General features: G+C 45.3%; 1 protein-coding gene across 2 annotated transcripts; it reads left to right on the top strand.

Moving 5' to 3' along the window:
• Positions 1-3,802: 3,802 nt before the first annotated feature.
• Cdkn2aip (CDKN2A interacting protein) lies at positions 3,803-7,368 on the top strand. Of its 2 annotated transcripts, none has more exons than XM_075986753.1 (3): positions 3,803-4,289; positions 4,680-4,810; positions 5,728-7,368. In XM_075986753.1, exons 1-3 carry the CDS (start codon positions 4,033-4,035, stop codon positions 7,071-7,073), a joined length of 1,734 nt encoding a protein of 577 aa, XP_075842868.1. In that variant the 5' UTR covers positions 3,803-4,032; the 3' UTR covers positions 7,074-7,368. The 2 variants fall into 2 exon arrangements, with proteins under 2 accessions (XP_075842868.1, XP_075842869.1); XM_075986754.1 differs by having other exon boundaries at positions 3,892-4,289; positions 4,680-4,779.
• Positions 7,369-11,980: the final 4,612 nt, after the last annotated feature.

Below are 11,980 nucleotides of genomic sequence, written 5' to 3'. Positions count from 1 at the left end.
GAGAACCCAGAGTCAGATGTTAGGGGGCAAAAGCTGAAGGATCAGAGAAGCAGTGACTAGAGAGACCTTTTACCTCTACTGAATCGTCAGACTGGAAGGGAGAACTTGTCTCTACGGATCCTCAGACTGTTGATGTCTCTACAAAACCTCGGACTGCATGCTCAGACTGAATCCTCAGACCGCCTCTGAGCTCCCGTCTCCTCCCACTTTATTTTCCTCTCTCTATCCAGCCATATCCCTTCCTGTTTCCACTTCCCCAGTGGATTAAAGGTGTCAGCCACCACTGCCTGGGCTCTATGGCTAACTAGTGCCTTAGCTCTGCACCCTGATCTTCAGGAAACCTTTGTTTGTTAGCTTACAAACAAAATATCACTAGAGTGGCTTGCTGGCAGTTTAGAGATGTTGTCCATTACAGTCATGGAGAGATGCAGGGCAGCATTCAGGCAGACGTGGTGCTGGAGCTGAGAAACTTTACATCTTGATCCAAAGGCAACAGGAGGTGAACTGAACACTGGTCTTGTCTTGAGCAGACATGAGACCCCACAGTGGCACACTTCCTCCAAGACCTCACCTACTCCAACTCCAACAAGGCAACACCTCCTAATAATGCCACTCTCTTTGGGGACAGTTTTCTTTTAAACCTCCACAGAGGACAATTAGCAGATGCTGGTTCTCTGCTCACTGTAGGACTCAGAGGTGGAACTTGGAGGACAGGGCTCTTAGCCACTGAGCCACCTGCTAGTCTTGCCTTCAGTGCCAGTACTAGGAAGACAGAAGCAGGCGGATCTCTGAGTTTGAGGCCAGCCTGGTCTACAGAACAAGTTCCAGGACAGCCAGAGCTGCACAGAGAAAACCTGTCTTAAAAAACACAAACAAGCCGGGCAGTGGTGGCGCACGCCTTTAATCCCAGCACTCGGGAGGCAGAGGCAGGCGGATCTCTGTGAGTTCGAGACCAGCCTGGTCTACAAGAGCTAGTTCCAGGACAGGCTCCAAAACCACAGAAAAACCCTGTCTTGAAAAACCAAAAAAAAAAAAAAACAAAAAAAAAAACCACAAACAAAAAAATCTGAAGCAAAAGTACATATATCTTTTCTATAAAGTACCCGACTTTTGCAAATAAATACTGTAGTTTTCAGATTATTTTTGCTTTTATTGTAACTGTGAGAATCTGAGACAGGTAAACTCTAGAGGCTGAGTCAGAAGGATCACCAGTTTCTGGCCAACTAAGAGAAAGCAAGACTCTGTTTCCAAAGAGAAAAACCTTGGCTGTTAAAATGTTACATATATTTGCTTTCCTGTGAGGGCCTTAAAATCAGCCAGGAGGAGGACACAGGGTGGCCAGGGAAAAAATGTCTAGTTTTTAAAATTTACCAGTACCATTTAGCTATGAAATTGAGTATTTTCTTTTTGAACCCCTTGTTAAGGAATTCATTAAGTTTCTAAACTGTAAGCATTCCTACAGTCTTCAGTTTTCAGACTTAACGGTAAAGCTATGGGATAACAATAGTGAAGCTTCAATTTCTCTTTTGAACTTGCTGTAGTTTCTTCCTGGTATGGCTGGGAAGGCAATGTAGTTTTCATGAAAAAGCTGGTTTTTATTGCTCAAGCATGTATATAAATTACATAGTGTTTTGTTTGCTTTCAGGGTTTCTCTATGTAGCCCTGGCTGTCCTGGAATTCACTGTATAGAGCAAGCTGATTCCAGAGATTCGCCTGTGTTCTGCCTTGAAAGTGCTGGGGTTAAGGTGTGCACCACCATCGCCTACTGCTGCGTTTTCGCTGCTTGTCTAAAATTGTTATCTAAAATTGTAACTGGCTTCATAGAAATGATGCTTTGTTTGTTTGATTGGTTTTTCTTTTTCTTTCTCTTTTGTTTTTCAAGACAGGGCTTGCTTCTCTATGTAGCCTTGGCTGTCCTGGAACTTGCTCTATAGACCAGGCTAACGAACTCAGATCCGTCTGCTGCTGGTCGTGCCCCATACCCCCCCCCCCCCCCCCCCGCCCCCGGATTAAACGTGTGGGCTAAAATCAAAGTATTTTAAAGAGGCTCTTTAGTCTCATTCTATTAGAATATTGAAACAATAGACCCCCTAGGAAATGAGATTTCCAGCCTGGAGGTGGTGGCGCACGCCTTTAATCCCAGCCTGGTCTACAGAGCTAGTTCCGGGACAGGCACCAAAGCTACAGAGAAACCCTGTCTCGAAAAACCAAAAAAAGAAAGAAAGAAAGAAAGAAAGAAAGAAAGAAAGAAAGAAAGAAAGAAAGAAAGAAAGAAAGAAAGAAAGAAAGAAAGAAAAAATGAGATTTCCCCCAAGAATCTTATGGAGAAGTAAATCCTGAAAATGATTTTATGGTTCTAACCACTGTCCCAATCACCTTACACGATGAGACTCAATAATGGGCAGGGCCACACCCTGATCGCTGTTTAAATGCACATATTTTAATTATGCATATCCTTGGCTTGAATCTCATTTCAGGGCTCCAAAGACCCACTTGGGGTGGGGTGGGTGTCACTGGGGATCTTTGTGGCCACAATGAAAGACATTTCCGGCTTCCCATCACTAATTTGGAGCTTTTTTTGGTTCTTTTAACAGGATTTCTCTGTAGCTTTTAGAGCCTGTCCTGGAACTCACTCTGGCCTCACACTCACACCCACCTGCCTCCCCAGTGCTGGGATTAAACAGTGTTGGGACACAGGCTCATGGTTACCCAAGTTTAGAAACAAAATGACTTCATTTTGTTTTATTATTCTGATAAGCATTTTCACAACAAAATGCAAATATCTAGTGAAGGAAATTTTTATAATTCATCACTACTACATATTACACTCATGCTTTGAGTTCACTAATATTAGACGAATATCTGGACTTGGAAACGTTAACAAGCCAGAACTGCCGGGTACTTTCAACTATGACCACCTAAAAGTTGAAATAAAGAACAAAAAAAAAAAAAACAAAAAAAACAAAAAACTATGGGCTGCTCTTCCAGAAGACCTGGGTTCAATTTCCACATGGCGCTCGAAATCCCGTGTCACTCCAGCTCCGGGAGAGCCATTACCCTCCTGTCTCCAAGGGCATCAGGCACGCACAAGCTGCACAGTCATACTGCAAGAAAACATCCACACACATAAATCAGAAAGGAAAAAAAAAAAAAGCCCCGTTGCCCTGAGAGAGGCCAGGCGGACGCGATAAACAGGCACATTTCCGCTTCGGCCCAACTGGCGCTAACAGTTCATTTCCACAAAGAACACGGCTACAGAGCCTGTCGGCACAGGGCTCTTTATAGTTTTCGGATCAAAAACGTTAGAGGAAGCGGGTATAGTCGGGGTGGACCCCAGAACCGAAGAAACCGCGGAAATCAAGCCCAGAGCCTGGTCTCAGGCTTGTTATTCCTTAATGTCCCGACCCCACAGGCGTCCCCTGACGCCCCTAGGCTCGCCCGGGGCTCGGCACGCTCGGTGCAGTTTCCACAGCACGCGGCGCGGGCAGAGAAGCCAGCTTTTGTTTATTTTGGCCGCGCGCGCCCCGCGAGCGTCCGGGGGCGGAGACGCGCAGGCGGACGCCCCGCCCACTGTCCCCGGCCCGGGGCGGACGCAGAGCGCGGCGTCACAAAGCGCCGCCGGAACGCCGAGGCCCAGCCGCACCCGGCGCCGCGCGGCCTCGCAGGGTGGCGGGAGGACGCCTCCCCCTCGTTCGCCTCCCCTCGGCCGCCTCAGCCCCGCCTCGGCCGGGCTCGTCCTGCCTTCGAGTGGCGGGCGGCTCGGCGTCGCCGCAAAGCACCCCGGGAGAACGGGCTGGCGCCGGAAGGACGCGCGAGCGCGCGGCGGCGGCGAGGTGATAAAAGGGAGCGGGCCGGCGGCCGGCGGAAGTGGGCGGTTCGTCGGCTCCGTGCTCTGTTGTTTGGGGTTCGGGCTGCCCGGAGGGGCGTTCTCGGGAGGTTCGCCGGTGCAGGCCGCGCTGACAGGGCCGCGCCCCGCCGCTCGGCCGCCCTTGGCTCGGTGCGCTCGCGCTCTCCTCGTCCCGCAGGCCCAACATGGCGCAGGACGTGGCCGAGTACCTGAGCCAGAACCCGCGAGTAGCCGCCTGGGCGGAGACGCTGCGCTGCGAGGGCGAGACGGACAAACACTGGCGCCACCGCCGGGAGTTCCTGCTCCGCAATGCCGGAGACCTGGTCCCCTCGACGCCCGGGGAAGCCGCGGCCGACGCGGAGAGCGGAAGCCGCCGTCGGCAGCTCCAGCAGCTCGTCTCCTTCTCTATGGCCTGGGCAAACCATGTCTTCCTGGGGTGCCGGTGAGTGAGGGAGCGGGAGGCAGCCGTTCCGGGCTGCCCGAGGGGCGCTGCCTGGGATCGGTGTCGCTGCGGAGGGCGGATCGGGAAGCGCGGGAAGTTGTGGCCCTGGCGGCCCTCGGAGGGCGTCCGCGGCAGCGCCGACCTCAGTGTTGGCGGGGGACCCCGGGCTGTGTGCAACCGACGGTACCCTGGAGACCCCCGATTTAGGGGGTTCGCCTCCCGAGCGCCGGAGGCATTTGTTTGTGGCATCTCGGGGAAATAAAGTTGTCGCGCGGTTGGTGCGCTTTGATTGCAGCCAGGAACTGCAGTTTTCCGAGGGCCCGCACCTCGCACACTGCCAGTCGTTCCGCAAAAACACTCCTTGAAAGCGACTTTTTGCTTCTTTTTCAGGTACCCTCAAAAAGTTATGGATAAAATTCTTAGTATGGCTGAAGGCATCAAAGTGACAGATGCTCCAATCCATACCACACGAGACGAACTGGTTGCCAAGGTGAAGAAAAGAGGGATATCGAGTAGCAATGGTTAGCAGATCATAGATGTGAACATACATAGGAGTTTAGAAAATAAGCTTGATATAATTAGGAATTGCTGTCCTTACTAATTTTTAACAAGCCAGAGTTTGTATGATGTATTAATCTAGTTGACATGTTAAAGCTAAACTGTGTGTGTCTGTCTGTTTTCGGTGCTGAATTTGTTAGTTTCCTTTGACTGCTTTAGATTTTAAAGTCCAATGTCTGACGCTGTTAATTTAATATTAGAAATTAATCCTGTTAATACCGTAAGATATTAATGAAGTTTTTTCATGCTTTAAAAGAAGCTAGTCCTGAAATATTTTTATTTGTGCTTTTTATTTATTTATTATTTTGGCTTTTCGAGGCAGGGTTTCACTGTGTAACAGCCCTGACTGTGTTGGAACTTGGCTCTGTAGACCAGACTGCCCTTGAACTCAGAGACTCGCCTGCCTCTGCCTCAATGCGTGTGCCACCACTACTGCCCAGCTCCTCTTTGTGCTTTCTTTCTTTCTTAAACAATTTATCTAAGCTTATTTTATGTGCCTTGGTGTGAGGGTGTCAGATCACCTGGAACTGGGATTACAGACACTTGTGAGCTGTCGTGTGGGTGCTGGGAATCGAACCCAGGTTCTCTGGAAGAGCAGCTATTGCTCTCAACTACCTAGCCATCTCTCTGGCCCCCCTCTTTGTACTTTTTGGAGGGAGGGTTTCTCTGTGTAACAGCCCTAGCTATCCTGGAACTAGCTCTTGTAGAGCAGGCTGGCCTCAAATGCACAGAGATCCACCTGCCTCTGCCTCCCGAGTGCTGGGATTAAAGGCGTCTGCTGCCACCATCTGGCCTTTGTGCTTTCTTAATGAATGTTTCTTAATGAATTGACATCTGTGTGGGACTCCTAGTGAAATACTTGTGTTTTTCTTCTTTCTAGAAGGGATAGAAGAGCCATCCAAAAAACGAGTCATAGAAGGAAAAAACAATTCTTCCGTTGAGCGAGATCATGGAAAGAAATCTGCTAAGACAGATCGTTCGTCAGCTCATCAGGAAAACAGTTCGGCACCCACAGGGTCGTCCACCAAGTCAGAGAGTAGTGGGGCGTCAGCTCGGAGCAGCTCTGGTGTCTCTAATCAGAATAGCTCCACAAGTGAAGGAGATAGATCTATTTGCAGCCAAAGCAGCAGCAATTCCTCTCAGGTAACAACAGCAGGGGCTGGAAAAGCTTCTGACCCAGAAGCTGCAGATAAACATGGCTCAGCATCATTTGTTTCTTCGTTGTTGAAATCCAGTATGAATAGTCATGTGGGCCAGTCCACTGATTCCAGACAGCAGAGCGGATCACCTAAAAAGAGTGCTGTGGAAGGTTCTTCCGTCTCCGCTTCTCAGAGCAGCTCAGAGATCGAGGTGCCCTTGTTGGGTTCCTCTGGAAGTTCAGAAGTAGAGTTGCCATTACTGTCTAATAAGTCTAGTTCAGAGACAGCCTCAAGTGGGTTAACATCCAAAACTAGTTCAGAGGCAAGTGTTTCACCTACAGTTTCTAAAAACAGTTCCTCGTCAGGCACCTCTCTACTAAATCCCAAGAGCAGTTCAACCAGTTCTTCACTGCTGACTTCCAAAAGCACTTCTCAGGTAGCTGCATCACTGTTAGCTTCCAAGAGCAGCTCCCAGAGCAGTGGCTCTATGGCTTCCAAAAGCACTTCCTTAGCAAGCGTGTCTCAGCTAGCTTCTAAGAGTAGCTCTCAGAGTAGCGCTTCACAGGTGCCTTCCAAAAGTGCCTCACAGTCCAGTGAGAGCGCAGTCAAATTCTCTTGTCGGAAGTTAACCAACGAAGATGTAAAGCAGAAGCAGCCTTTCTTCAATAGACTGTATAAAACAGTGGCGTGGAAGTTGGTAGCTGTTGGTGGCTTTAGCCCCAGCGTGAATCATGGAGAGCTGCTAAATGCAGCTATTGAAGCCCTGAAAGCAACACTGGATGTGTTTTTTGTCCCGTTGAAAGAACTGGCAGATCTGCCTCAAAATAAGAGCTCTCAAGAAAGTATTGTTTGTGAGTTGAGGTGTAAGTCGGTGTATTTGGGCACTGGCTGTGGAAAAAGCAAAGAAAATGCAAAGGCAGTTGCATCAAGAGAAGCACTGAAGTTATTTCTCAAGAAGAAAGTGGTGGTAAAGATATGTAAAAGGAAGTACAGAGGCAGTGAGGTAGAAGATCTAGTACTCCTTGATGAAGAGTCGAGACCTGTAAACTTGCCGCCCGCATTGAAACATCCTCAAGAATTACTGTAATGTCTCCAAGTCACCACTGCATCCAGTAGCTGGTGTTTGAAGAGAACTGGCTTTTATATGATATAAAACACTGGCTTTCACAGATTTTGTATTGCTTTTTTCCAGTTTTGCAGAAAATTTAAATTGTAGTTCTCTTCAGTAAAGTAGAAGTTGTAAATAATTTATGAATGGCAGTACATATTAAAGGGTGTACACTGACGGCATACCAATGTGCTGTTGTATTTGCTGAAGAAAATACTGTCTTCTATTTTTAATGATATATTAGGTACGATGTGTAGTTCTGTAGAACCTTAAATTTTTGTACTACTTCCAATTTGGTGGAAATGTATTAAGTTGTCTACCATGCTTTTTTTCCTCTAACTTGATTAAATCCCATCAAAGGAAAGGGGACCACAGTATTTGAATGTGTGAAAATCTGTAAGACAAGGTTTTAAGAATGTTACTCATAATGTTGAACATCTGTTAAAGAATAAAAGAATGGTTGCCTCAAACTATTTTCATGAGAAGTTGTAAACTTTTTTTTTTAGATACAAAACAGTATAAAGTACTTATTGTTATTTTATTCTGATGTTTAAAATTCTCCATGATTTTGACTGCTGCTGATTCTTAAGCAGGTTAATTTATGTTTTGAGGTAAAATGCAATTTACACTTTCTTAAAACAAATGTGGGTTTCTATATTAAGCATATTTTGTGACTACTAATTATTAACAGATTGATTTGTTTAGATATTAAATGCTTTAAGCTATTTTACCTTTTCAAGAAGTTGTGTTTTTTTTCCCCTCCTGCCCTGAAGTCATAACCCAATCTTGCCACTTGGTTTCTCACTACTATTCATAGTAAACTACAACCAAGTAGTTTTCCTAGTAATACATATATTTTTATTGGTAGGGGAGTTAAAGTTTATATCTAGAACCAGGTGGTTTTTGTATTTGCAGATTTCAGAAGAATGTGGAGAAGACTAGAGAGCCATGGTCAGTTCTTTAATGATTGTACCCATGTGAATTGCATCTGTTGGTAATGAAGTAAATAGAATCTCGTTTGTGTCTTAGGTGGTTCCTAGGTAGCCTTTGGCTTTGTAGATGTTGTGCACTGAACAGTAATGGTGATAATATACAGAAAAGAAGAGGCATCTCTTATTCACTAGTTGTTTTGGACTTGGAGGGTTGAAAATAAGCACAATTTAAGTTTGTAAAAGTTATTTTGTAGTTTAGGAATAATAAGGATGCTTAGTTTCCTGTGCTTGAACTGAAATAATCAGGGATGTTTGTATTTTGCCAGATAACCTTTTAAAATTGTTTTTTGGGGATGGCTCATTGAATACTAGGGCAAAATCTATATTCTGTAAGTTGACTATCTTTATATATTGTGGAGAGCAATAACATAAGTAAATTGTAAAACCACCTTCAAGTTTCTTCTGTGCTGTATTTTGTGAACCAATGCTTACCAGAAAAGTGAGCCAGACATTAGAATAAATACATTTCTGAAATACATCTGATTAGATGATTTGGTGATTTTCTAAAATGGCATGTTTCAAGCAAGTTTATGAAGGCTATTGTACTGAAAGTCTTTTAAATTACAGTAAACTTTGATGTGGGAGAGTCTGCTCTCATAGGCCTGTAATTCCAACTACTGAGGCTGAGTCAGGAAGAGCTGAAGTTAAAGGCCTTGGAGCTTCACAGAGCAGTTTGTGGCTCTGTCTGAAAAAAGTAAAAAGATCTTGGGATATAAGTCCAGTGATGGAGCTGATATAGCACACACCTTTAATCCAAGCACTCGTGAGGCAGAGGCAGGTGACTAAGGCCAGCCTGGTGTACAGAGAGTACTAGGACAGTCAGGGCTACACAGAGAAACCTGCCTAGAAGCCCTCAACCCCAAAATGTAGGTGACAGAATGCCTACTTAGCATGCAAAGAGGCCCCAGATTGGATTTCCAGTACCTCCAAAATGCAAAACATGAATGAAAATGTGATATTTTCCTGGTTTTTGAGAAGGTATGTTATGTAGCCCTGGCTGGTCTTGAACTTACAAAGTATTTACAACACATGTATACTCGTAACAAAAATGTACGAGCTGTGGAGCTGGCTCAGTGAGTAGAACACTTGGTGCTTCCATGTAAACACTGGGTGGCAATGCAGGCCCATGTGTGATTGCAGCACTGGAAAAGCAAAGATGGGATCCCAGGGAGCTGCAGGCTCAGTCAGAGACCCAGCCTCTGTTTGTAAGATGGAGAGCAATTTAGAAGGATGCTTGAGGTCAATTTGACTTAACATTTACACCTTAATGTGTAAACATACACGTGCAAAAAGGAAAATTCAAGGTCTCTGATTAAAATTTGTAGCTTCCCACTACAGCTGAACAAGTTGCCAAGGACACAAATGATGGTTAAAATGCTAAATTGCACACCTGGGCTTAAATGTGGAATGACCTTGGGCATTTTACATGGGGGTGGGGTGGTAGTGGAACCTCTGAAAGATGGAGCCTTACTGGAGGACATGCCTCATTAGAAGTGGGACTTTAGTGTCTTGACCACATTTTCTTTGAGATGGAATCTTAACTGTAACACTAGGTGACTTGGAATTATATAGATATAGATAGGGGGCTGAAGAGATGGCTCATTGGTTAAGAGTACTGCCTGCTCTTCCAAAGGTCCTGAGTTTTATTCCCGGCAACCACATGGTGGCTCACAACCATCTGTAATGAGGTCTGGTGCCCTCTTCTGGCCTGCAGACATACATACAGACAATATAGTATACATAATAAATAATATTTTTTTAAAAAAAGGTATATCAGGCTGACTTCTTATGTCCTGTTTCTTCCTGGTTAGATAGATGTGACCTGCTGGCCCGTGCCCTTGCCACTATGCCTTCCCTGCCTAGATGGGTATGTCCCATTGAGCTGTAAGCCAACAAAAGCACTACAGTATTTGGTCATGGCACTGAGAAAGGTAGCCGATATTACACAAATTTAGAATTACATTGCAAAGATCCTAAAAAAGTAAGATGGTAGCACATTTCACTCCAGATTATGTACTTTTACAATAATTACTTTTGCAGTTTCCTTCTGTCTGAAAATAATTTATGAATGACTTTGTTGTTGAAGTTAAGAAGGTGTCTTACATGTCATTAGTTTGGGTGGTTTGCATATCGCTGAAGATGTCTTTGGGAAAGTTGTGTAACACACCCGCCGAGTAGTGCCACCTTGAATACCCACCCAAGTTGTGCTCTGTTGCAAGTTCCAATAACTGCTTATTGCATTTCTTTAAAGATTGGTATTATGTATATAGTGTTCTGCCTGCATGTGTCCCTGCAGGCCAGAAGATGGCACTGCATTTTAAGACAGATGGTTGTGAGCCACCATTTTTGCATTTTATTTTGCGTGTGTGCCATAGTGTGTGCAGGTTGTGTGACTGTCTTCTGCCATGTTGGTCGCAGGATAGAACTTAGCTCCATCAGACTTGCCATCATACACGTTAGCCACTGAACTTGTCAGTCCCGGATAACAACGCAAACAGCAAAACGACTTCAGACATTCCTGTTAGCTTTAGCAAAGGTGACAGTTTGAATTCTAAGTCATGTTGTTGGAACAGAGATCACTTATCTCTTGAAGCTGACAGATCATTGGACCACAGAATCATATGCACATCATGATCGTAGTTTCATTTTAGACTGTATGACTGGGTATGGGTATGTTGTAGTGTTAGCTGCTCAGAGAGGCAAGCGCCTTTAGACAAGATCTTGCTATGTAGCTCTGGTTAATCTAGTACTATGTAACCTATGCTGGCCTGAAACTCTGTCCCTCCTGGCTCAGCCTCCTGAGTGTTTGATTTATAGTTGTGTTCCTTATTCCTAGTTCAAACTTATCTATGTTCATGTTCCCTTGACGTGTTCTTCAAGGAGAGTGTGCACAGAGGCGCTCCTGTCTTCTCCCTACTCCTTTAAATGTGTGCCCCCATGGTCTTGAGGCGTGCGCCACCACGCCCAGCAGCTCTACTTTCTTTGACTTTGTACTCACCACAGTTTGAACCTATTGCATCAGATTAGAGTGGGGACAGTTCAAAGTTCTCAGTGCTCCAAGGGTAGCTCTCCTGAGTGAAGCCTTAACTACAAAGGGATGTGTGCTGTGCAGGCCAAAGTAATGCTCAGTGTCAAAACGTGGCCGCTGAGACTTCAGCCAGTGTTTGCCTTCCCCCACACTAGGAAGAGGACCACCAAAGAAAGCCATCCGCACACTCCACATTTTGAGTTTCTCTCCCATCTCACGTTCTTTCCCAAGCCCCCCAATTATGCTCCCAAAAGAAAACTAAAGCTTGGCCTATGGCAGAGCTTCCTCTGCTTCCTGTGTTACTTGTCTGCTGGATTTTGAGCTGCTTTCACATCTGAACTTTGCTGCCTAAGCTGCCTGTATGGCAGATCCCTGCTGGTTAAAACATTTGTTAAGTGGCTGCAGAAAGAGGTCAGCAATGTTACATGGGCTCCCTTAGTTCCATACGCTAAATTTTCCCCTATCATCGCTTTCTGGAGAAGCTGTTCCCGCTAAAACTGTGTGTTTCGAATCCAGTAGTTATATGGCAATCACAAACAGAGCATACTCCCTTAAATCTGACTACTTGTGAAAAGAACAAGTCGTAGGATCTTCCCTATTATGCCCTTACTGAAAAATTACTTGTGATAGAATGGCTGACCAGTAAGAGACACAGGAATAAACTCATTTAGACAAGGTCACTTCAGTTTTCTTCCACGAGAAAGTCTTAGTATTCTCGGCAATATCCTGTTTTCAAGAGCTAGCTGGAATAAGCAGGCAGCACGCTGGTATTTATTGAGTGTTCATAATGCAAATGGGCAAGCAAAAAATCAAAACCATTAAAGGAGTGGTCAAGTGCTTGCATATGATAATTACTGTTAAAATGT

Source organism: Microtus pennsylvanicus, chromosome 9, assembly GCF_037038515.1.
Source record: "Microtus pennsylvanicus isolate mMicPen1 chromosome 9, mMicPen1.hap1, whole genome shotgun sequence".
NCBI lineage: Eukaryota > Metazoa > Chordata > Mammalia > Rodentia > Cricetidae > Microtus > Microtus pennsylvanicus.
The sequence above is the reverse complement of the archived record's forward strand: the minus strand, read 5'-3'. Positions and strand labels throughout refer to the sequence as shown.